This window comes from Felis catus, chromosome A1 (genome assembly GCF_018350175.1).
Source record: "Felis catus isolate Fca126 chromosome A1, F.catus_Fca126_mat1.0, whole genome shotgun sequence".
NCBI classification, from domain to species: domain Eukaryota; kingdom Metazoa; phylum Chordata; class Mammalia; order Carnivora; family Felidae; genus Felis; species Felis catus.
In genome coordinates this window covers 79873144-79899811 of record NC_058368.1, presented here as the reverse complement: position 1 = coordinate 79899811, position 26668 = coordinate 79873144, and the positions used below count along the sequence as shown (strand labels likewise).

At 49.0% G+C, this 26668-nt stretch overlaps 1 protein-coding gene across 3 annotated transcripts in view; it reads left to right on the top strand.

Moving 5' to 3' along the window:
* Nucleotides 1-2517, top strand: part of COL4A1 (collagen type IV alpha 1 chain) — a 155576-nt gene extending 153059 nt beyond the window's left edge. For all 3 annotated transcript variants that reach the window (XM_023253172.2, XM_045055861.1, XM_045055857.1), the window contains one exon: nucleotides 1010-2517. In XM_023253172.2, the coding sequence (XP_023108940.1) occupies nucleotides 1010-1091 (82 nt within the window). In that variant the 3' untranslated portion in view covers nucleotides 1092-2517. The remainder of the gene's footprint in view (nucleotides 1-1009) is intronic.
* Nucleotides 2518-26668: the final 24151 nt, after the last annotated feature.

The window sequence follows — 26668 nt, the reverse complement described above, 5'->3', positions numbered from 1 at the left end:
CAAAAAAGTACCGGGGACCTAATTCATAGCGTACATGAAACCCTGCAGGCATTTGGAAGCTTGACATCAACTCTCCGGATAAAGCTTAACCATCAGCTGCCTCACTGAGCACTCGGCAGGTGTATCAGGTTCTCGGGCTTCCATTATAGGGTTAATAGAACAGCAGCCTGGTACGATGAACTAAAACAAAATTAGATAAGATCCTATTAATTTAAATAATTAGTTTAGGGGCAATATGGTTTTCATAGAAGTTGCTTAGAAGCAGCCTTAATTTGAGGACAAGTTACTTGTTTTCTGTGGCTACCTTTTTAGTAGAATTTGGTTAGTGCCAACTTCGGTTCTGACTTCACCCCACTAACGGTCAACTTAAGACAGAATTCCTAGGATCAAAGAGCATTTGGGACACTAACTGTCTTCCCCTCTGGCCTCCAGTCCGACCACCTGCATAGAACTCTGGCAAAAGCTTATGAAAGTATTTCGAGGTCTGGTTAATTGTTCCAGATTCATTGCTCATCACACCCTACAACCAATGTTTAATGAGCTCTCCCTCTGTGTGTGAAGGGTCACAGAGAAGAGCACCTTCCTCCCCGGGAGGAGCGAGTGGTCTGGTCAAGGAGAAAGGTTGGAGTGGGAAAGTCACAGTCCAAGGAGGCTGTGCGGTGCCCTGGGAGTGGCTCAGACTTTAGAGCCCAACAGGCACGGGATGGCTGTGGCTGTGCCCTCACCTGTGCGTGCGATTGGGCCACCACCAGCCTCACGGCCACGCATGGGGGTGACGTGATGTCGTGCACGGCCCCTGTCCCTCCCCGCACTGTGAGGGCGGGTGACACCCAGCGCGGTGCCCACTAGGTCAGGGCGAGCAGTGGTCGCTGCTTGTCATGGGCTGGGCCCACCCCCTTCATCCGGCCCCTCGGGGGGGGGGGGCTCCAGGAAAGGTGGGGGCTGCTGAGGGGCTCGCCTGCCTCGTGGAGCAGCGGCGCTGACAGCTGGTTTCTGGGTTGCCTTGTAGGAAGCCCACGCCGTCCACCTTGAAGGCGGGGGAGCTGCGCACACACGTCAGCCGTTGCCAAGTCTGTATGAGAAGAACATAATGAAACCCGGCCCTCAGCTAACGTACAACATGGTGCTACTCCCTCCTCTCCCCCTTCTCTTGTTAACAGCAACGAACCCTAGAAATATATCCTGTGTACCTCACTGTCCAGTATGAAAGCCGTAAAGTGCCTTATAGGAATTTGCCTAACTAGCACACCCCGCTTCGGTGGCCTCTACTCGCTGAAGGAGAAACAAAGAGCATGATAAGCTGTCATAGTGACGCACCAAATGGCACTTTTGATGAAATAAAAGTGTAAGTCTGTTCTTGAAGCCAATGCACTGATGCGTGAAGTACGAACTCCATCAGAAAACCAAAGGGTGCTAGCAGGTGCGCGGGGCCTTCCATTGTGTCTGAACGCCTGTGTCCACTCTTGTGTTGGGACAGGTGCATTCCCTCCCCCGGATGGGATGTTTGTTTACGTCACCGTCAAGCTGTTTCCAAGCGCAGGTCCCTGGGCCCGTACACGAGTGGGTCCCGCGAGAACAGTGTTCCGGGCCTGCTGATGGAATGGCTCAGCCACCGAATCTTCCAACCCCCAGACGTAAATGTAGGTCTTTCTGCTCTGTGTGGTACTATGCAGCTGCTTGTGCAGAAATCACAAATTTCCTGTGGAATAAAGATGGTCCAAAAGTAGGCGGAAATTAAATATATATATTATTTTAGTAATTTATATAGATGTCAGCGATTAGGTCAAAGGTTTGTTTCATTTCCACTGTTAAAATAAAGCTTACGTAGTTTCTTCCTTGAAAAGACTGTGTTGTCCTTTCACATAGATTTTTAAACACCCGGGTGTTGAATGTGACACGTCCCGTTTTCGTTGTTCACCTCCAAACCAAAACGCGTGTATCGCCAAAGCCAAACCCAGGTCCACGAGCGCGGCGTCTGCTCCAGTGAAACATGTACTCTGAGCTTATTGTTTGTATTCTGTATTAAATGTCTTCAGGGTTTTAAACACTAATCACAACCGAATGACCTGACTTCAGAACCAGCAAAACCGTAAAAGGCCTTCGTTTACTTCGTATTCGTCGTTCTGCGGCCTGGTGTGCAAAACAGCTCAGTTGAACCCTAGTATCAGTATTCCCCCCGTGTAATCGCCTCCGGGTGGCTTGCTCGCTCCGGCGAGCTGCGTGCAGACGTCAGCAGGGAGCGGACGGATCACAGGAGAGCAGGATTGACCACTGGCAATGACCTTGCACTGTCAATGCAAGGCAATGACCTTGCACCAAAAGTCTCCAACACGGTTTTAAGACTACTAAGGCCTTTTATGTAATTTCTTGACATGTGTATTTCTTACAAATTCAAATTTGTAATAAAACTATTTGTATAAAAATTAAGCTTTTATTAATTTGTTGCTAGTATTGCCACAGAAACATTAAAAGTTACTGCACCGGCCACTAATAAATTTGTAAGCGTTGCGTGCCTTAGATCATTTTTATTTTGCAGTTATTCCAAATGAGAGCCAGACTGGGTGTGATTCACAGAAATTGCTACAAAGAAAAAACCGATTGATCTTCTTCACCTTTCCTCCCTCCCTCCCTTCTGTCCATCCATCCATCCATCCACCCACCCATCCATGCACTCATTGTATGTGTACCAAGGATTTGCCACTCTTCAAATCCCAGTTAGATACAAGATAAACAGATAAACAGATATGAACAACATACATTTCCAGCCACTAAAAGTAAGATTCGGTAGGGATTAGCACCGAGATTGTGGTTATGCAACGATAGGTGCGTAAGTCTTACTTAAAGTTGGAAAGAAGATGCCAGATTCTTTAAACCTGGTTAAAACATGATCCCTGAAAATGAGTCTGACCCTGTGTGTCCAAGAAAAAGATCTACGGGCTCCCGGGTGGCTCAGTCAGTTGAGCATCCGACTCTTGATTATGGCTCAGGTCGTGATCTCACAGTTCATGGGTTTGAGCCCCACATGGGGCTCTGTGCTGACAGCATAGAGCCTACTTGGGATTCTCTCTCTCTCTCTCTCTCTCTCTCTCTCTCTGTCCCTCCCCCAACTCTCTCTCTCTCTCTCTCTCAATAAGTATATAAACTTAAAAAAAAAAAAGGAAAAGCTCTAAATATTGCAACGTTCTGGGCTGTCGTACCTGCCATTGCTGTAGTGAGGATGATATGGGACAGTGTGAATGTGACTTCCCATGCTTGATCAGGAAACATCATTCAAGGTGTAGGTTCAGTCACCTCCCACCTATCTGTGATAAAACTGGTGAGAAAGAAGGGTTCGTTTGCTTCCCTTTGATGCATGCATGGGATTGTGCAGTACACTGAAACCATCAGGCTGGGTTCTTACTGAAGGAACAGAGATGTGGTGGCCATTGGGAGAGTTTGTTTCTGCGTCTAAAACTGATTGATTATAAATCACTAGTTACTAAATACAGGTGTGTATAGATGGGAAAGTGCAAAGAAGATGATAATGACACCTTGGATCCCAACATCCAGGTCCTGTGCATTTTTATTTTTTAAATGTTTATTAATTTTGAGAGAGACAGAGAGAGACAGAGAGAGACAGAGAGAGAGAGAATCCCAACTCGGGGCTCGACCACACAAACCGGGAGATCATGACCTGAGCTGAAATCAAGAGTCAGACACTAAGCCAGCTGAGCCACCCAGGTGCCCCAGATCCTGTCCATTATTCTGAGAGCAGCTTTTATGTTTTATTTTTAAAATTCTCCTACAGTACAATTGATTTATGTTGATGGACAGGTCTACAGATGTAACATATGGGGAGGTCCATGTAAGCATAATCCAAATCAGTCCACAGAAGAGTTCGAGCCACTGAAATCCCCCCTACCCTAACCCTGGCATCCAACCACCGAGCTCCATCACTGTGATACACCTCTTCATGAACAGAATAATAGAGTGTGTAACCTTGGAGACTGTCCTCCACCCACCGTGATGCATTTGACACTCCTCCGAAATTATCGTGTGCATTGATGGCTTATTCCCTTTCATGGCTCAGTGGGATTACCTAAATACACCGCATCGTTCACCTGTCGAAAGACATGTGGGTTATTTCCAGTTTTTGGTGATAATGGATAGAGAATAAACATTCATGTTCAGGTTTTTGTGAACACAGGTTTTTCTTTTTTTTTTTTTAATTTTTTTTTTTAGTGTTTATTTTTGAGAGAGAGAGAGACAGAGTGTGAGCAGGGGAGGGGCAGAGAGAGAGGGAGACACAGAATCCGAACCAGGCTCCAGGCTCCGAGCTGTCAGCACAGAGCTCAGCGCGGGGCTGGAACCCACGAACCGCGCGATTATGACCTGAGCCGAAGTCGGAAACTTAGCTGACTGAGCCACCCAGGTGCCCTGGGTTTTTATTTCTTTAGGGTAAGTACCCAGGACTAAGATTGCCGGGTCATATGATAATTGTATGTTTGACAGTGAGAAAAACTGCCAGACTGTTTTCCAGAGTGGCTGTACCATTCTGCATTACTTCCAGCAACGTGTGAGAGCCCCACATTCTCCCCAACGTTTGGAATTGTCAGTGTGTTTTTGTTAGCCATTCTAATAGGTAGTGGTGTGTGGTCAGGCTTTTAATTTGCATTTCCTGGATGGCTAATGACGTCAACCATCTTCATGGCATTTGTGTGTGTGTGTGTGTGTGTGTGTGTGTCCATCAACACCTCCTCTTCTTTGAAGTATCTATTAAATTTTGCCCACTTGAAAAATGTCCCTTTTCATACTGTTGAGTTTTAAAAATTCTTTGGATGCTCTGCTTGTCAGCCATTTGCTAGATAGGTGATTTGCAAATTCATCCTCCTAACAGTATCTTCCACAGAGCTAAGGTTTTTCATTTTGATGGTGTCCAATTTATCCATATCTTTTCCATGGGATGTGCTTTTGGTATTGTGTTTAAGAACTTTTTGATTACTCCTAGGTTACTAAGATTTTCTCCTGGTTTCTTCTGCAAGCTTTATGATTTCACTGACTACATTGTGATCTGTGACCCACTTGTAATTTTTTTTAATTGATGACATTCACATAACTTAAAATTCACCACCAGAAAGCCAACCCTTCAGTGGCATTTAGGACAGCCGCAATGTGAATTCACTACGTCTATGTTAACTAGAGGTATTTTTCATCACCCCGAATCCAGAGCCAGTCAACAGTGGCTCCCAACCCCTGGAAACCACCAGTCAGCTGCAAGTCTGGATTTTCTGACTCTGGATTTCAGGCAGTGGGATAATCCAGTGTGTGGCTGCTGTGTCTGATTTCTCTCACTGAGCATAATGGTTTGGATGTTCACCCACCCTGTGGCACGTGTCAGTTCTTCGCTGGTTTTGATGGCTGAAGAATGTCCATTGGATGGATATACCAGTTTGGTTAGCCGTTCATCCACTGATGGGTGTGTGGGCTGTTGGGACCTTCTGGCTATTGTGAACATGACGGCTCCATATTGACATCCCTGCTCTCAATTCTTTGGAGTAGGTAACAAGGAGTGGCCTTGAAGAGTCCTGTGGTTACTGGAGTCTAACTTTTTGTGGGACCATCATATTCTTTTGCTTTGAAGCTGAACTGTTTTCCACCCCTGCCAACAATGTGCCACGGTTCCCATTTCTCATATCGTCTCCAACACGTGCCATTTTCTGTTGACTGTAGCCCTTCCACTGGGTGTGAGGTGGTATCTCCTTGTGGTTTTGACTTGCATTTCCCTAATTTCTGATGATGTCGAGCATCTTTTCATGTGCTTGTTGGCCATCTATGTATGTTCTTTGAAGAAAGAGCTTTAAGTCCTTTGCCTATTAAAAAAAAAATTTTTTTTTGGTAAATGTTCTTTATTCTGTATGCAGATTCTTACCAGATACACGATTTGCAAATATATTCTTCCGTCCTGTTGGCTGCCTTTTTACTTTCTTGATAACGTTCTTTGATGCACAAAATTTTACAATCATGATTAGTTACAATTTATCTATTTCTCTTTGGCTGCTCGGTCTCATGTCATATCAAAGAACGCATTTCCAAACCCAAGGCCGTGAACATTTACCCCTATGTTCTCCTGTAAGTGTTTAATGATTTTAGCTCTTACATTAGGTCATTGGTCCACTATGAATTAATTTCTGTATGTGGTGTGAGGGTGGGAACCAGCTACACTCTTTTGCGTGTGTGTATCCTGTTGTCTTACACCATTTATTAAAGAGACTGTCTTTTCCCCATTGGAGAGTCTTGACAGTTTTGTCAAAAATCAGTTGGCCACCAGTGTTCTATGATCCATTTGACTAATTCTTTAAATGACATGTAAGTTTTAGATTATTATTTCACATATGGCTATCCAATTGTTTAGTTGTTGAGAAAGGCTACTTTCTCTTCATTTAGCTGACTTTATATTGCATTGCTGATTTGTGCGGGTCTGTTTTTGGACTCTATTCTGTTTCATCAATCTGTGTGACTGCCTTCACCAACACTGTGCCCTCTTGGTTAATTTAGCTTTAAAGTAAGTCTACATCAGTTGGTGTGATTCCTCCTGTTCTGTGCTTCCTTTCCAAAATTGTTTTAGCTACTCGAGTCTCTTTGCTTTTCGGTATAAATTTGGGATTTGGCTACAGAAAAATCCTTCTGGGGTTTTGATTGGAATTGTATTAAATCTATTCATCAATTTGGGAAGAATTGTCAGCTTTACTGAATCTTACATTCCAAGAACATGGTATGTCTTTTCATTGATTTAGGTCTTCTTTGATGGGTTTTTTTTAATGTTTATTTTATGGTCTCCTTTGATGTTTTAATTATCATTTTATAGTTTCCAGTATACAGATTGTGTCCATTTTGGTTAGATTTGTACCTGAGTGTTTTTTAAGAGCCATTGTTAGAGGAATTCTTTAAAAAAATTTTTGACTTTCAATCGTACCTATCTAATCTACATAAATATGATTGGTTTTTCTATGTATATTGATTTGGATCCTGTGACATTCCCAAGTTCACTTCATAGTTCTAGGAGGATTTCTTTTTGTAGCTTTGTTAGGATTTTCTGCATAGACACTCATGTTTTCTATGAAGAGGGACCCTTCTATACCTTCCTCTCCATACTCCAGCATCTACTCTGTTCTTTTCCTTGATTTTTTGCACTGGCCAGCACCTCGAATCCAATGTTGAATAGGAGTGGTGGGCCTGGACATACTTCCCTTGTTTTTGACCCTAAGGAAAAGGCACGTAGTCTTTTCACTGTTAAGTATGATGTTAACTGTAGGTGTTTATGTAGATGCCTTTATACTGGAGAGTTTTTATCATGACTGGATGTTGAATCTTGTCAAGTGCTTTTTCTGCATCAGCTATCATGGGAGATTTCCTCTTTAAACTGTTAATATTGTGGATAACAGTGACAAATGAAGGTCGGGCCAGTCTTAAATTTCCAGGATACAGCACACTTGGTCATGGTGTATCATTTTTACATTTTGCTGGATTTGACTTGCTGATATTTTAACTGGAGGTTTTTGTGCTCGTGCTAGTGAGGGAAATTCATTTTTACCGTTCCTTTTTTGTCTTGTCTTTGCCTGGTTTGTGTGTCAGGTAATGTCATGGTCAAAAAAAATGATCTGGGAAATATCCCCTCCTCTTCTATTCTCTGGAAGAGTTGGTGGTATTCTTTAAATGTTTAGTAGAAGTTGCCAGTGAAATCTGGACCAGCAAATTTCTCCTGTGGAAGGTTTTTAATCATAAGATCATTTAAAAAATAGTGACAGGGCTATTCAAGTTACCTATTTCATTTTGGATGAGTTTGATAGTTTTTCCTTTTAAGAAATTAATCCACTGCAAGTTGTCAAAATCATGTGTGTAGAGTTGTTCTCAGAATCCCCTTTTCCTTGTGTTCATTGAGCCTGTAGTGACACCCTTTATATCTCCCTTGATATTGATAATTTGTACCTTCTTTTTCTTTGTCAAACCTGTTAGAAGTTTATCAATATTATTGATCTTTTCAAAAAACTAGATTTGGTTTCATTGATTTCTATTGGTGTTTTTTGCTTTCGGTTTTATTGTTTTTTTTTAAAACTCGTATCTTTATTATTTCCTTTTCTGTTCTTATGTTGAGGCTATTTTGCTCTTCTTTTTCTAGTTTCTGCAGGTGGACGTTTAGATGATTCATTTGAGACTTTTATTCTTTTTTAATATAAGCATTTGATGCTACAAATATCCCTGCGGGCACTTATTTTTGTATCCCACAAATCCCATGATATTGTATTTTCATCTTCTTTCACCTCAAACTAATTTCTAATTTTCTTTGCTACTCCCTTAGATCCATGGTTATTTTGGAAGTTAATTGTTTTGTTTCCAAGTGTTTGTAGATTTTCCCGTTATAATCCCGTTTTCGATTTCTGGTTTATTTTGTTACAATCACAGAACCCACTGTATATGATTTCAGTGATCTTACATTTGTTAAGGTTTATTTTATGACCAAGGGTAACATCTTTCTTGGTAAATGTTCCATGTTTGATTGGAAGGAATACGTATTCAGCTAGTGTTCATAGATTGTTCTATGAATGTCAGCTAGAATCCATTTGATTGGTGGTATTGTTCAGTTGTTTTATATCCTTAAATTTCTATCAGTCATCGAGAGATGAGGGTTGGAGTGTCTGATGTTACTTAGGAACTTTCTAACTTCTTCCAGTTAGGATAGTGTTTGCCCTGTCTTTTTTTTTCTTCAAGTTCTGCTCTTAGGTGTATACACATTTAATCTTGTTATGTCTTCGTGATGAGTTGATGCTTTTATCTTTACACTCTGTGCCTCTTTATCCCTGGAAAGTATTGTTTTGCTCTGAAATCTACTTTGTCTGATGTTCGTCAAGCCACTCACTCCATCTTTTCTAGTCTCGTACTTTTAATCCACCTACATCATTATATTTGAAGTGAGATTCTTGACGACAACGTATAGTTGAGTTGTTTTAAAATTTCCCTCTGACAATCTCTGTCTTTTAGTTGGTGTGGTTAGCCCGTGTTCATGCATAATGTCATGACTTGTGTGTTTGGCTATTGATACAGCTTTTTATCACTTGTTTTCTGTTTGCAACATCTTAAAAAAATTTTTTTTTGCTCTCCTCCTGTATTCCCGGCACCCCAGGCTTTCTCTTGTGTCTGAGGAACCTCCTTTGACAATCCTCTTAGAGTAAGTGTGCTGGCAGCAAGTTCCTGGAGGTTTCCTTCATCTAGAAATATCTTTACTTCACCTTTCCTGAAGGATTTTTCCTCTGCCCGTGCATTCTGGCAGCTTTCTTTTTCCTGGCAATCAAAACTGTGTGTCCTCTTCTTCTGGTCTCTGCAGTTCCTGATAATAAACCCCCAGCCATTCGAATCATTACTCTTCTCGAAATGATGTTCTCGGGCTGCTTTGAAGATTTTTCATTGTCCTCAATTTTCAAGTTATTGATTATGGTACGTCTGGGCACGGATTGGGTCCTCGGAACCTTCTGAACCTGTAGATTCGTGTCTTCCTCCTGTGGGAAATGTGGATATTTCTGGCAGGACATCGGTCTGGTCAGGGTCAAGATTCCAGGTCCCAGCTTGGCTCCCGTGGTCTGTGGTTCCAGGGTCACATCCGTTTCTGCGGCGCCACTCGGATCTGTCCTGCTCGAATGCCACCCTGCGCCTCCTTGGGGTGTGAGTGGTGGGGTCAGCCTTCCACGTTGTTGGCATGGCCCTTAGAGCCATAGCGTCATCTGCACAGACCCAAGACGGGTCCAAGCGCTCACACACAACTTTGCAGACTTCTTCTCGAGGTCTGTCCTCCTTGTCACCTTCCCAGTACTTGCCAGTGTTTGGAGGTCCCTCTGTTTGATCTCTTGTCCACAATACCTTGGTGTTTACTTCCTTCACTCTGTGCACACTTCCTGGGACTGCGGCCACAGTCGGGCTGAAGGGGGATGGGAGCAAAGGAGAAATGTGGTGAAGTCTCCCACTGCTTTGGTGGCATGTCTCAACCTGGTTGTTTTCACTGGTCTGTCTGCTGCTGGTCCTTTATTGGCTACTGCATCGTGGAGAGACAGGCTGGGGTGTGTGCACTCAGTCCTACCTGGAGCCAGTACCAACACGATCCCAGTTCAGAAGCGTTGAGTACTAGTTTTGATGGTGGCGAGAGTGACGGTGAGGCACAGAAGAGGAACAAATGGTTTGATTTTGCTCATCTTTAGTTTTTCCCATGTTTGTTTCTAGTGCCTGAATGCGTGGTAAGTCGTTGATTCGGTTAACTATCACACGGTGGCTTTTCTGGTAATAGATAGTGCTGGGTCTTCCCAAACGCTTTTTGGTTCTATGCTTCAACTATGCTTCAGTGACATTCACTGGCCTATGCTCGTGTCGGGGGCCATCATCTTCACACCAGACCTCCCACGCCCTGGCGCTCTGAGGCTGGGTCTGTCCTCCACAATCTGTACTTGAATCAAGGGTCATTCTGTTGTACTCGTGCAACCAGACAGCTCTGACTTCAGATTCTGACCCTGCCACTTACAAACTCATGACCTTGAGCAAGGTATATAACCTCTCAGAGGCCTCCATAACCTTGGTCATTTTTATTTTGCAGTTCTTCCAAACCAGAGTCATAGACTGGGAAGAATTGATAAGAAAAGGAAAAAGCTGTTTTCTGGCACTCACCCTGCTCTCCCTCCTCCATCCCTCCCTCCCTCCCTCCCTTCTTTCCTTCTTCCTTTCCTCCCTCCTCCCTCCCACCCTCCATCCGTCCATCCATCCCTCCCTCCCTCCTCCAGCTATCCCTCCCTCCCTCCTTTCCTCCCTCCCTTCCTCCCTTCTTTTCTTCCTCCTTTCCTCTCTCCCTCCACCCATCCATCCCTCCCTCCTTTCCTCCCTCCCTCCTTTCCTCCCTCCTCCCTCCCTCCGTCCTTCCATCCATCCCTCCCTCCTCCCTGCCTCCTCCATCCATCCCTCCCTCCCTGTCTCCCTCCTCCCTCCCTCCACCTCTCCATCATACATATACTATGTCTTTACTGTTTCCCAGGTACCCGGTTAGGAACAGGATAAATAGGAATGAATAATATCAACCCCTTAAGAAATTTTCTGTTAAATCATTATGGAAGAAATCTGTAACTCTCCAGGTATATGAAATGAGGTTATAGATCTGGAAGCGATAGTAATGCCATAGACGGGTGTGGGGATGGGGGCCCGATGACAAATGGGGATCTTGAGGGCTGCTGGCTTGAAGATGAAGTGAGACGTGGGATCAGTGAGAAATGTGTACAGGGAAGGGCAGACGGGGGTCTTCACTCATCCAGGCCCCGCGTGGGGCCGAGGACCGGCTGGGCTCCCAGCACATGCTTCTGCCTTGAGGACCGAGGAGCGCAGGCCAGCGACGGTCTCCTCCCTCTTTCTGCGTCTTCCTTGGGATTTTGTTAACATCCTACCCTTTAGAGGTAGGATCCAGCCTCCTCACCTCTGTTATTCCAGATCTCAGGTGTTTCCAAGTCGCTGTAGACGCGCCTCATCCTGTCAGGGAGTTTGATTCCACTCCTTCCCCCAGGGGGTGTCACAGATGGAAATGGTGTGTCCCCCAGAGGTAACCAAGCAAACATGTATTAAGCACCTCTACTCTCCACGCCCACTCCTGACCTCCCACCCAGGGGAGAGACAAGACAGGAAAGCCCATCTCCCCTTACAAGTTCAGATCACCTGGACGCAGGAAATATTTCATAATTAGGGCCTTGTAGGATGACAAGTTGGCAGTGAACTTCCAGACTTCAAGCCCCTCCTCTCTCACTTGCAAACCACACCTGCTCACGCCAGAGACATGAGAGACTGTCTCTTAAAGATATCACGGGGGGGGGGCTGCGCCTGGGGGGCTCAGTCAGTTAAGGGACCGACTTCGGCTGGGCTCAGGTCCTGATCTCAACGTTGGAGGGTTTGAGCCCTGCATCCAGCTCTGTGCTGACAGCTGGGAGCTTGGATCCTGCTCCGGATTCTGTGTCTCCCTCTCTCTCTGGCCCTCCCCTGCTGGCGCTCTGTCTCTGTCTCTCAAAAATAAACGTTAAAAAAAAAAAAAAAAAAAAAAAAAAGGATCTCAAGGGAAAAGTATCTTGTGAGCCCGTTTGGTACCTTCCGGATATGAAGTTTCCGGTCTGTGCTCCAGCTCTCACTGGGCTGCTGGAAAGGGCTTTCTCTTCCTGCCTGCCCCCCCCGCCCCGCCCCCCCCCCCCCCCCCCCCCCGCCAGCTCTCACCCATCCAGAAACAGACGGTGCGCCGCCGCCTTTACAGCCCTGCATTCACCCCCCACCATGCAGCCAGCTCTTCTCAGAACCGTGTTGAAATGATTCTGAATCCAGGACCGGGTCCTCCCGGGTCCATCACTGAGCCTCCGTCTTGGGGGTTGTTCTTACACCTGTTGCCGCGGGGTCACCTGAACCCTAGAGGTGGGATGGGAGGGGACGCCCGGGATCTTCCCTGAGCGCGGCTCCGGGCGACGACGTGCCCACCCAGCGCCCTGTCCTGCAGACCCCGGGGTCATTCCCCTCCCCGCCCCGAGGCACCGTTTCCCTGCTACCCAGGCATTTCACATTTGTTTGCAATTTATTAGTAAAAAGCGTCACATTTTTTTCTCTAAGTTAAAACCGAAGCTCTGGAATCCGGAAACCAAGGAGCCGAATTGTACCGACGAGTGCGTTGGGCCCTCCGTGGATGCGGCGGAGAGCCTGGTCTCCCGGCCGCGGGGCCTCCGCGGTGCAGCCTGACCTGCCGCGCCTGCGGGGCGGGGTGGGGGGGGGGACAGGGTCACCTTGACACAGCTCTCGCCCACCTGCACGAGGGCTTGGCCGCCCCTCCCGCCCTGCCCCTGCCGGCTTGCCTGGAGAGCCGGGCTCGGCCCCTCTGAATCATCCCCACAGGCTCCTCCCTCTCGTGAACGCCCCATTTGTACTTCCCCGCGCCCCCCCCCCGCCCCGTCCCCTTTCCTGGCCCCCAATAGCCGCGCCTTCCCAGGGCCTCGCCTGCCCTGCCTGAGCCACCGGGAGCCGCGCTGAGTCACGGTGAACCCGGGTCACCCAGCCGCGATCGGGAAATGCCCCCTCGAGCCTTCTACTCTGGAGCACAGCCGCAGGTGACTTCCGGGACTCCGTTCTGTTTTGTCATCCCCCCCCCCCCCCCCCCCCCCCCCCCCGCCACCGGTCGGTCCTCGCAGAAACCTTCCCCACTGATTTCCTGTACTCGCTGCCTGGGGCAGGTGGCACAAAAAGGACCGGGACACTCTGCCTTCAGGGGTGTTTATTTCTCGGATGCAAACGGGAAATCCCTGCAGACTGCTCCCTGCTGGCCGTTCAGTGAAACAGCACGTACATCTGATCTCTTCCTGTGTAGGGGAAATTTCCGGAACAAACTGCAGAGGGCACCCCACCCTCCTGTTAGGGAGCGCCTCCGCGGGCCGCAGGGTTTGCTTCCAGCAGCAGCACGATGCCTTTTTCCTCGGTGTCACTGTCCCGAGGCCACTCTGCAGCAGATGGCCGGCTGCTGGCGGGACTCCGCGGCCAGGCCCCTTCATTGTTTTCAGGTGAGGGAATAGGAAGGAACGTGGATGGAGGAATTATTCCAAACATGCAAAACGAATTCTTTTACCGGAGTTTGTGAATGTGAATTGTAAGAGTGAAAAGGCAATGAAAACCCGCATTTTTAAAGAATCACGCAGGGCCGTGGCTTGCACTTGTCTGGCGGGGGCTGGATTCCTCTCCAGAAGCCTTCCTTGGTACTTAGAGAAATCCTGTCTCCACGCCTCTGTCTTCCACCCCCCACTGCCAAGGGCTGTCCCCATAGGCTCCCGCCAAGTGTGGGACACAGCCCTGCGGTGCAGCCGCTGAGGAATCTCGGAAGGCTGACCTGAAGGTGGGGGTTTGGTGAGGACAGGGGTCACCTCCGGAAGCAATGTGGCCTGGACCGCGGCAGTGGGATGCTGAGAGGGACTTTTCCTGCCACTCCAAACAAGAGGCATCCAGCGTCACACAATCTGAAGACAGCTGCCAACAACTGGGGGGGGGGGGGTGTGAGTGGGAGGGCAGATTCCTATCCAGCGGGAACACCCCGCCCCCACACCCACACCCCTGGCGCCGCCCACACCCCTTCCAGGAGGAGGAGAGGAGGAGAACTGGGCGGTCCCAGGAGTGGGGTGCTGTCATTTCCCTCCTCACTGTGAGGCCTGCCCCCACCAAGCCAGGGCACTGAGGGGACTTTGCAGACTCGTTGCCCATCCCCACCCCCACCCCCCCATCCCCCCGCGGTGGAGAAGGGCATCTGTGCCCCGGCTGGGGAAGGAGGAGGCATGGTGGGCTGGGGGCAGGGGCTTCAGGACACGACCTGCACACCATGGCTTTTGTGGCCTGGAGATGCGAGCTCCGTTTAGGGGCCTAAGGGCAGGGAGGTGGCTGGAGTTATTCTGGCCCTTTCCAAAGAGGGCCGTGTCTGCGGACCCAGAGTTGCCTCTCTGGAGTGGAGAACGAGGAGGTTCGGAAACTCATTCCCAGGCCCCTTGAGAGCCAGCCCCGGGGACCTCGGAAGGCTCAGATCACACAGACAGCGGATGGGAAGGAGGGTGACCCGCCCTCACCCCGCCTGGCTTCATCCCTGCGGGACCAGGACCAGAGGAGGGAGAAGGGAAGGCCCTACCTGCTGGTCCTCTGGGGTCCCAGACTGTCGTCTGTTATTCGCTTTCTGTGATAGGGACCCTTGGGCACTCCAGCAACGCCAGAGGAATTCTTCTCAGAAAAATTGTTTATTTGAAAATGCATATAGCAAAATACATGTAGAGCGTTATAAAGAAACCGATTATTGAATGCACTTACCAAAATGCTTAAAAATATGAATGTAGTAATACATGTACTTCCATTTATTTATTGGTGGGGGGGAGGGAGAGAGGGAGGGCGAGGGAGAGGGAGAGACAGAGACTCTCAAGCAGGCTCCACACTCTGAATCGACTGAGCCATGCAGCACCCGCCCCTGCATGTACTTCTTTATAAGTACACGAAATAAGGGATGTAGAGGCATAGTTACATCTTAAAGTGCCGATGAACACAAGCGATGTTTCACCCTATCTGAAGTTACTGCACTGTCACACGATAAGATCTGCTTTTGCTTTTGGTGACCGAATCACAGATCCTGCTAACACTGTGGTGGCTTGTGGACCGTAGTCATAACAGAGAAACGCTACACTTGGGGAGAGGTTGGTAAAAATAAAATGTGTGCCTTTTCCTGAGTTCATGGGTTCTGAATTCCAGGGAGCCAGATCGAAGGATGTCTGAAAGAAAGGACGGTCAGCCAGCCGTGGGCCATGGAGTCGGTGGGCGCCTGACCGGACGGGAGGGAGGACAGTGTCTCTCTTCTCTGGGAGGCCGGACTACTCTTTGTGGCTGGAGGGAAACGGACGGTCCTGCATTGGCCCACGTTTCTACGGAGGGACAGGTGACTTTGCCCGGGCACCATTTGGACAATTGGAGGAAACTGAAAACTTCTCGTGTACATTCTCTGCTGAGTTTACATTGAAATATTGGGTCTTTGGGACTCCCGGGTGGCTCAGTCGGTTGAGTGTCCAACTTTGGCTCAGGTCACGATCTCATGGTTCGTGGGTTCGAGCCCCGCGTCAGGTTCTGTGCTGATAGCTTGGACCCTGGAGCCTGCTCCCATTCTGTGTCTCCCTCTTTGTTCTGACCCTCCCCAGCTTGTGCTCTGTCTCTCTCTCTCTCTCAAAAATAAATAAACATTAAAAAAAGGAAATATTGCTTTTTTATTTCATTGTGAACATGTTTGTTGTACCTTATGTTCAGGAGGAAAGTACGGGCTTTGAAATGAGACTAAGTTTGACTTCTCGACAACTGCTTGCTCACTGCTGCGTTTCCTCTTCCGGGGGACTCCGCAGGGCTGCTTGCTTGATGGGCTCCAGAGGGAACGTGGTGCGGTAGATGCTGGGTGCCTCCGGGGTCTTTCCTCTGTGCTCCCTGGGCTGCACCCCATCCTCACCTCCCACGCATCTTCGGGTTTGGAGAAGAATCGAAATCATCCTGTGACTTTCCAGCGCATTGTGTGATCCATTGCTCAGCGCCTTAACCGTTGCTGCACTGTGAGTGCTCTAGTAAGTTCTGAAGGGTAAGGCCTGCTTTATCAGGTAGTATTCAGGACTGTGTATGATCCAATTCCAGCATAGTCAACACAGCAGCCGTCCATTTACATCCCTTAATGTCCTGCTTTATAATTTCAGATTTATGGCAAAATGACAATCAACCTCACGGCCTTTCAATTTTCCCAGTTGTCTGAGATGAATTATAGTAAGGAGAGTCTCTCTTAAAATACAAAGCTCCCTCCATTTGCTGGTCTGTTCACACCCCCTACGGTGTGCACACAGGAGCACAGTAAGTGCGAAAGTACAGAAAGCTGTACGTCCAGTACGAAACCCTTACCAAATAGGGAACCCCCGGTTATGTCTTGTTTTACTTTAGTTGTTTTCACGATGGATCCTCCTGCCCACGTTTGTGTTTCCCCTGTTCTTTCCCAGTGGGACAGTTCCATTAACTGAGCACAATTGTATAGGAAATGGAGTTTACTGCTTCTGAAAAATTGAAAAGAAGTCTATTTCAAATAGTCTGCTTTTCAATCATGTTGAAACTTATTTGCACAGTAAGACCCATCCTTATCGGGGTGCCCGGGTGGCTGAGTCGGTTAAGTGCCCGACTCTTGATTTCGGCTCAGGTCATGATCTCATGGTTCGTGAGTTTGAGCCCTGCCATCAGGCTCTGCGCTGACAGCAAGGAGCCTGCCTCGGATTCTCTCTCTCTCCCTCTCTACCTCTCTCTCTCAAAAATAAATAAATTTAAAAGAAAGACCGATTCCTACAGATCTCCCAAATCCAAGCACAACTTGTGACACGTCCCCGTGTCCCTGTGGCACGTCTTCATTGTCCCGGGAAAGAGCAGAGCTGAATTCTATTTTTAGTGTTTCATGCCCCTCTTCAGACTCTGTGTCTATCATTTGACCTTTATGATTTTGCTCTGTTGCCATGGAAAGCACGGGAAGGGATGTCTGCATCAGTTAGCTGTGGCTGAATAACAGACCACTCCAGACATGACGTAAGCCCATGGATTTGCTGATGACTCTGTGTGGGGGGGGGGGGCAGGGGGGGAGTCTGGGCAGGGCTCCCCGGAGGGGGCCTCACTCAGGCATCTGTAGCCTGTGGTATCGGCTGGGGAGGCTGGGGACAGAGGCGTGTGTCCCTCATCATCCTGAAGGGTCGCCTTGACGCCTTCCTGCAGCACAGGGCACTTTGTGAGCCCCTGCTGTCTTACACGCTGATTGATGTGGACAGAATGTTTGTGTCCCCCTGAAATCCCTGTGTTGGAACCTAAGCCCCCGTGTGACGGTATTGGGAGGTGGCTTGTGGGAGGTGCTTGGCTCACGGGTGGGGAGCCCTCCTGACTGGCATTAGTGCCCTTTTTTCTAAGTTAAAAAAATTCTTTTTAATGTTTATTTATTTTTGAGAGACAGAGAGAGAGAGACAGACAGACAGAGTGTGAGCGGGGGAGAGGTAGAGAGAGAGGGAGACACAGAATCCGAAGCAGGCTCGAGGCTCCAACCTGTCAGCACAGAGCCCGACGCGGGGCTCGAACCCATGAACCATGAGATCACGACCTGAGCCGCGGTTGGCGCTCACCCGACTGAGCCCCCAGGCGCCTGGCATTAGTGCCCTCACCAGACACTGCAGCTACTTCCACCTTGATCTTGGACTTCCAGCCTCTAGAACAGTGGGAAATACAGTTAGGGGCTCCTGGGGGGCTCCGTCCGTTCAGCGTCCGACTTCGGCTCAGGTCATGATCCCACGGTTCGTGGGTTCGAGCCCCACGTTGGGCTCTGTGCTGACGGCTCAGAGCCTGGAGCCTGCTTCGGATTCTGTGTCTCCCTCTCTCTGTGTCCCACCCCCGCTCACACTTTGTCTCTCTCAAAAAATAAAGTAAAAACATTAAAAAAAAGAAATACACGTTTGTTGTTTATTAGCCCATCCATGTTAGTCTGGAAGAGCAGCCTGGACAGACGGAGCCACTGATGGTGTGTCAGCCACAGGAAGTGACGGTCACACAGCCAACCCTACACTCAGGTCCTGCAACAACCAGCTTTGCCTCCTGCCTGGAGGAGGGGGCTTCAGAGTCAAGGGGGGGAGCGTGGGCACAGAGGGGTCCGGGGCCATTTTATCTGTCATAAGATCCTTACATAATACGGTGTTAGATTAGATTGGTCATGTAACCCTAACAGAGAAATAGGATTACACAATCCTAATCCTTTTACAATCTTAGTGACACTGTAAATACTTGTGTAAGTTTCTAGACATAAAATGGAATTCTTATTCCCAAGAACGTTTGATTTAATTTATTTAAAATTCTGTTTTGGCTACTTCCCCCGTGTCTCCTGTCTCCTTTACTAACAAATTACGGAACTTTCGGGAACACAAGACGAAACAGAGCAGTCTTGCGGGTGCTGGAAAGGCAGCCTTCTCGGTGATCAGGGCACCTGTCACAGACATCAGGGGGGACTCGGGCTCCGCTGTATTTCCCATCACTGGGCATCTGCTCCAGAAGCAATTACTTCCCAGCGAGGCAGACGAGAAGGGGCCCACGTGGGGTCTCCCACCTCCGTTGAAGGTGCTTCCCATTCTGGCGGGGGGCGGGGGCATCCATCTGAGCTGCTGCACAGACACGCTGCCCCACCGTGCCTCTGGGATAGGAGATGGGAGCATGGGGACGGGGACGGCCGGTAGGGGCGCTGTGCTGATGCCCTCAAGCTGCAGCTCATGTCTCTGCAACCCCGGGCACTGTCCCTTCTCTGTGCCCCCCCCCCCCCCTCCAAGGCTGGAAGTCCCGCTATTGCTCTGAACGTTACTGCTGCCTTGAACCCAGCCCCATCCTGGCCAACAGTGTCTCGGTCAAACCCTCCTCCACGATACCGGCTCACCTGTGCCTCCTGGGCCCAGCAGGGCCTTGACTGATACACATTGGAGACCAAAACCAGAAATGAAGATGGGAGGGGGTGGGATCAGAAACAAGCAACAATAGGGTAGTTTAAAAGGCCACAGTTATGATTTGCACAAAACACTTAGGTGTCCCCTGCTGTGGGCTGACTTGTGTGGCCTCCCACGTCCCCCAGTGTGACTGTGGTTGGAGATGGGGTTTGTGAGGAGGTAAATGAGGTCATGGGATGGATCCTAATCTGATAGGGTGGGTGCCTTCTTTTTTTTTTTTTTTTTCAACGTTTTTTATTTTTGGGACAGAGAGAGACAGAGCATGAACGGGGGAGGGGCAGAGAGAGAGGGAGACACAGAATCGGAAACAGGCTCCAGGCTCTGAGCCATCAGCCCAGAGCCTGACGCGGGGCTCGAACTCACCGACCGCGAGATCGTGACCTGGCTGAAGTCGGACACTTAACCGACTGCGCCACCCAGGCGCCCCTAGGGTGGGTGCCTTCTAAGGAGAGCAAGAGAGACACTCGTGTGCACAGGGTTTGAGGAGAGGCTGTGTGGGGTCCCCATGAGGGGGTGCCCATCCACAAGCCAGGCGGGGGCTCTCATCAGAACCTGACTATGTGGGCGCCCTGACCACGGACCTCAGCCTCAGAACTGTGAGAAACACAGGTCTGTTGTTCAAGTCCCGCCCTGTCTGTGGTCCTTTGTCAACGGCAGCCTGAACGAAGACACTGCCAATTTCATATAGGTGCCCGAGGTGATCCACAAATTTGACCCCAGGGTTCTACAGCAAATGAAATACAGGATTTGTTACAGAGTTTCTACTATGGTTCCCTTGCAATGTGATTTTTAAGTGCCTCTCTGTATCCCCAGTTTTATTTATTTATTAATTTTTTTAAGTTTTTATTTTTTATTTTTGAGACAGAGAGAGACAGAGCATGAACGTGGAGGGGCAGAGAGAGAGGGAGACACAGAATCGGAAGCAGGCTCCAGGCTCTGAGCCAGCAGCCCAGAGCCCGATGCGGGGCTTGAACTCACGGACCACGAGATCGTGACCTGAGCTGAAGTCGGACGCTCAACCGACTGAGCCACCCAGGCGCCCCTATATCCCCAGTTTTAAATTATCTTCAGTGGAGAGTGTGTGTGTGTGTGTGTGTGTGTGTGTGTGTGTGCACACCTTAATACCTCTTGGAACAACCTCTTAACCCTCTTAACCCATTGGTTTCATTCATATACATTAATGTTATATACACATTACCCATTCCATACGTGTCATATATGTATATAACATATCCAAAGTATTATATATAATAACATTATACTATATAATGTTAGATACATGTCACCTGTTTTCTATACATCATATTTTCTGTCCATATCACCTTTACATTCACCTTTCAAGTAGTATCATCTGTTACATATGCAGCAACCGTTATATACACATCACTCGCTAATACATAGCACCTGGCTAAGTGGTTAGCTTAGGGGTAGATGGGCTAAATTTGGCTTCAGCCAGATCCTATTTAATTAGAAAATGGCAGAGTAGAAATATGTCTACTTAAGGAGGGGACACATCTAACTGTATGCAGCCTGGACAATATTAAGTACAAGTGGAAAGAAGCAAGTACAAAATGCCTTTGGAAGCAGCACCAGAGGGGAGTGGAGGGCAAGGCCATTCCTTCTCGCTAACGTCTTCTCCCTGGAGGTGCCTGCGGGGTGCACTTGCAAAGTGCAGCCAAAATCACCCCCGGTGAGTGCTGGTGGGAAGGAGGGCAGAGGGAGATCCAGTCCTTATTGTTGTGCTGTTTGGGGAAATGAAAACCGGAAGGGCGGAGACCGGGACTCTCTGGGTGGTTCAGGGTCAACTGAATAGAAATCCAGATCCTGCTGGGGACTCGGATTGCCCCAGGTAAGCGGATGCTCAGTGCTGGAAGTTTCAATGGCGCCAGCCCACCATGGCCAAGGCCTAGAAGGAAGGCAGCAGGGATCCACAGAGGTGTAAAAGTCACTGTGGGGACAGCAGAAGCAGGAGCACCTCCTTGCCCCTAGCACTACCCCTAGCTCAGAGCCCCCAGCACACCCGCCAGCACTGCCCCCAGCTCAGAGCACCCAGCTCAGAGTACCCAGCGCACCTGCGGATGTCTGAGAGCCGGTTCACATCTGTGCCTGGAGACCACAACCTTCCATGGTGTTGACGGCATGTATGTGCCTGAAAACAACAGGAGTTTACTGTCTCGCTGTGCTGGCGGCCAGAAGTCTGAAGTCAGGGCGTCTGCAGGGCTGCGTCTCCTCTGAGGCTCTGGCTGGAGTCCTTCCTTCCTTGTCTTCCCACCCCTCCTTGTGGCCGACCATCCGTGGTGTCCCTTAGCTTGTAGATGCGCCTCTCCAACCTCTGGAGAGAGGGAGAGAGAGAAAACCAAGCAGGCTCTGAGCCATCAGCACAGAGCCTGATGCAGGGGTCGAACCCACGAACCATGACATCATGACCTGAGCTGAAATCAAAAGTCGGATGCTTAACCGACAGAGCCCCCTGGGGACCTCCGCTCTCCTGTTCTTATGAGGACACCAGCCATATGGGACCAGGGCCACACTACTGCCACATGACCTCACCTTAACTAATCACATCTGCAATGATTCTTTTTACAAATAAGGCCACATTCTCAGGGTCTGGGGTTAGAACTTTAACCTGCCATGTTTGGGGGGACACAATCCAAACCATAACGATGCCCAAACAAAATGCTTTTATTTGAGCGATGGGCCCTTGAGTTTTCTCTCTGAGGCATCTTTCCCTAAGGATTGCTGACAATAGTTTATGCTATGGATTGAGTTTATTTTTCACTGCACTGATTTAAAAAATGTCAATGCTTTGGCCTGACGACAGGGTGAGTTTGCTTTTATCCTTAGGAAGGACTCTGTGTTGCTGTCGAATGTTGGCAACTTTATTTTTAAGCGGACAGGAGACGCATCTAACATGTGTGCTTACCTGTTGGCTATCCCTCCCCGGGGAAGGGTATTGTTAGAAAACCACACTGGATTTGGAGGCGAGCTTGGGTTGAATGCCACACAAGTCTGCGTTATAATTGTTCCACCTCTCTGCAACAGATTTTCCAGAACAACCTTTCTGCCCATCGGAACTGGAAACCTTCCAAGTAATGGTTCCATGTATCACTCACAATTTGACAGCATGGCCACTGCCTTTTATTTTATTTGCCTTAAAATGAAAGGTCAAGAGGTTTTGACTTAACCTAGGGTTGAAGTAAAGGTAGCATGTCCACAGAGGTGAGCTGTAAAGTGAAAAATAAAAAACCCAGGAGGGCTATGTTGCAGCCACCTGATGTTAGAGCCATTGCTATCGGCTGAAGCAAGCATCCAGTTACTTCTGTGGGAGGGAAATAGTTCAATCAAGATATTGTCTATGTTTCTTATTGCTTCAGAAGGGGGTCTATGACTTGGGGAAGTTTGATTCTTTTTTTTTTAATGTTTATTTATTTTTGAGAGAGACAGACAGACAGACAGAACATGAGTAGGGAAGGGCAGAGAGAGAGAGAGAGAGAGAGAGAGAGAGAATCTGAAGCAGACTCCAGGCTCCGAGCTTTCAGCACAGAGCCTGATTCAGGGTTTAAACTCACAAGCAGTGAGATCATGACCTGAGCCAAAGTCAGATGCTTAACCGACTGAGCCACCCCGGGGGGGCAGTTTGATTCTTAACAGGACTCTTGGACAGACGGCTTCTATTGGAAAGCTGGTGCTAGGTTGGCCAGTGTTTTAGAAGACAGCAAGGCAACCCCATCCTAGTTCCGTGACAATGTAAGAATGAGGTCCGGGAAACGTGACACTCTCATGCAAAGTGACTACCAGTAGGGTTACCTGGTTGGGCAGCTGGGATTTGTTCCTTGGCCCTTATTGGTATGTTTGCCTTGAGAAACATTTCTCTGAAGAAGGTCTGTTTCCCATCCTCTTTAAAGGCTACCTGGACCAACGAAGGTGAGCCAGACCCAAACTCTCTCACTCCCCAAACCAAAACTTTTATTTCCTGTTGAAATAACATTTAAGGAATTGTTGACTGAGAACAGGTTGTGTTTTTCCCTCTGACTACACTTAATTTGTTTCGACAAAGAGCCTAGATTTCTTTCTGCTCTGTCTTGAGTGATAGCTAGGAATGACTCAACCTTCCATGCTGGTAAGGGAAGTTCTCAGATTCACACTATGCTCGATGGCCACTATTTACTGAGTGCCTACTGAGTGCCAGATGGCCATTTACTGAGTGCCTGTCGTGTGCGGGGTCTATACGATGGGTTTTGCATACACTATCTCATGTAACCCTTACGAAGCTGGGTGAGGTAGACAGTGGGCTCTACAGAGAGGCCGAGAGATTGCCCTGAGACCATCCACAAACCTCTGTGCTGAGGATCTGAGGATCCACCCCTCCACATTGGGCCATGACATTCTCGGGCACAGGTGAAGAACCTGCCTTATTCCTTGGGCTTCCTGGAAGGACCCACAAGTCCCAAGCTACTGGGACTATAGCTTCCCTGTTTCCCTTTTAGGAAGGGGGCTTTCTGTACAAGACAGACCCCATGACTCCATCCAGGAGCAGTTCCCAATGAGATCGCCTCCCACATTCAACAGCATCAACCATCACCAGAACTGAGGACCTCTTCGGGGGACCCCCTAACCCTCTTGTCTGCCATTGTAGCATGTCTGCTTGTGTCTGCTCCCCAGACTCAAGACCAGCCCTGAGTGGGTGGCCCAGCCTGGCCCAGGACTTCAACTAGGAATGCGTCTTCAAAAATCCCCTCCAGAGCGCATAACTGCGGCAAAGCAGGTCACACGGGAGGAGGCCGTGTCTTGTAGCCCCCCCTTCTGTACCATGCAGGGCACTGCCCTCCCGGGAGGGGGCTGCGGAATCTGTCTATGTCGTAGTGATTGCTCACGTTATTTGGAAAGACAGACTCTGGGGCCTGAAGCAGGATGTACCCTTCCATGTCTTAATTGCTTCCAAGAATGATCAGATGACTGCGTTCCTTTGAAAGATCCATGAGAATATGCTGAAGTGTCCCAACAAAACAAAAGAGAGTTTCTGCATGGTTTCTATTCTCCTCTGGCTCTGTTGATGGGCATTGAATGCCCGGGGAAGGAGTAGGCTGATGGGAGACGGGTCCCCTTGCGAGGGGGGGCGTGGACGGGCCTCTGAGGGAACGTCTCCCTCCTGAGGGATGAGAGAATTGTTCTAATTAAGATGGGGATGTACGGCTTCCACCACACCAGGCCTGAGCCCCACCTCCAGCGACACTGGCTGAAGGGATGAGAAAATGTGAAGGGGTCTCGAACCCGTGTCTCGGGGAGTTTGGGCGCATAATTCATTGCCATCTTGTTACAGAAACTCCTGCAATGTGGCAATTCGGAAAGGTTAGGCTGGTTTTATGCGGAGATTTTTAAAGGCTTCACCACTTTTGTGAATCAGAGGTGACTCATTTCTGCCTGTCTCATGACCCACTGGTCCGCACAAGTAGATACTTTTGTAGGGGAAGAGAAAGGAAAGGAAAAAAAGAAAACAGAAGAAAATACGCTCTCATTTTGCACATTTTTGGGGTGCTTTTATGTCAAAATTACTGGGGGAGAATAGCCAAAGCAAGGTTTTCTGGTATGACTGTGGCTTCCCCTGAGTTTGGGTGTCTATGTTTGCGTTTTCAATGGAGAAGAGATTTCTTTTTGTGTCCAGGAGTCAGGGGTGTCGAGGATTGCTGTCAGGGTCAGATGCTCAGGCCACAGTGAGACAGTGTAAGAAGGACCTTGGCGTTGGGCTCTAAACTCCTAGGGGCAGGTGCAGGTGCTAAGTGCCCTTGCAGAGAGCCCAGGGGACACTGCGTCCAGAGGGAGTTCATCAGTCCCTTACTTCTGGGTGCTATGGAGCTGGGTAATGGGGCTAGCACAGACGTTCTGAGGATAAAAACAGTGGTGTCTGAGTGTTTTCTTGAGGCCGAGTCAAGGTGCTGAGCTCTCAAAGGCAGGAGGTTGGCTTAGAGAGGAAGGAGTCTTCAGAAGATTAGGCCCCACGGTCGTCTGAGGCTTTCTAGCCATACTTGTGTTGACTTGTCTGCCGGATTTACATCCCCATGTGTTTAGCCATCCGGTTGTAAGGGCTAGAGAGTCCGGGGCAGATTCCATGGTTTCTCCCAAGAACTCACACCCTCCCTGGACTAGACCCATCATCATGGGCTGTCAGCAGCCCCACTCCAGCAGGGGGGACCCTGCCGGTGTTGGGATTGGTCCCATGCCACATCGAGGATGTGGGAGGTGCTGTGTGCTTCTGCCCCCTTCTCTTGCTCTTCTGACCTTGGTCCTGAGATGAGTGTGTCTCAAGCAAGCTATGGGTCAGGGAGGCTGAATCCAGCCCAGCCTGCCCACGGCAGAGCAGAAGGCTCCAGGCCCCCATCTTTCGTGAGCATGAAGGAGCCTCTGAGTTTTAGAATTCCTTTTTTACTTTTTTTTTTAATGTTTATTTATTTTTGAGAGCGGGGGGGGGGCAGGGGGTTGGTGCAGAGAGAGAGGGAGACCCAGAATCCAAAGCAGGCTCCAAGCTCTGAGCTGTCAGCACAGAGCCTGACGTGGGGCTCGAACCCACAAACCACGAGATCATGACCTGAGCTGAAGTTGGCTGCTTGACTGACTGCGCCACCTAGGCGCCCCTTTACTTTTTTAAAAAGTAGGCTCCACACCCAAGATGGGGCTTGAACTCAGGACCCTGAGATCAAGAGTCACATGCTCCACTGACTGAGCTAGCCGGGTGCTCCTAGAACTCCTTTTATCATGCAGCACAAACTGATGAATTCAGGATCTTCGGGAGCATAGTGAGGAATCCAGGGTAAGAACCCTGTTCTGTGTGGAGGGTCACCGGGCTGGCACAAAGGGAATTCTACTGGGCCCGAGAACAGCAGGGCCCTGGCTGCAGAGACCGTGGCCCCCAGACGAGAATACACTCCATGGAAGGCCGGGAGCCCACGGTCAGCTCCCGGCTAATCATTTCTTCTCTAAGCCCGATGACAACAGCACACACAGGCTGCATCAGTCTCGAGGAGTCCTTCCAAGAGAGCCACCGTGACGCACGGCCCTCGTGTCATCTGGGTGGTACGCATCCTATTAATATTAATCATCTGACCGAGTCTCAGGAACCCGCCCACATCGCTGGCCTTCTCAATGATCCCCATTGGACCTCCCTCTTTGAAGTGGGTTTATTTTATTTTTTTTTTAATTTTTTTTAACATTTATTTATTTTTGAGACAGAGAGAGACAGAGCATGAATGGGGGAGGGGCAGAGAGAGAGGGAGACACAGAATCGGAAGCAGGCTCCGGGCTCCGAGCCATCAGCCCAGAGCCCGACTCGGGGCTCGAACTCACGGACCGCGAGATCGTGACCTGAGTTGAAGTCGGACGCTCAACCCACTGAGCCACCCAGGCGCCCCAGAAGTGGGGGTTTGAGAAGCAAATTGACAGCATCATTTGGGTGACCGGCTGGCTGTTGTAAAAAGGGTTAAGAAGATTAGCTCAGCCCCGGGACAAGATGTGTGGGTCACACTGCTCCTTGGCGCCCGTCCCATCATTAATCTGTACTGAGAGCCACTTCCAGAAGCGAGGGGGAGGCCTGGGAGCCG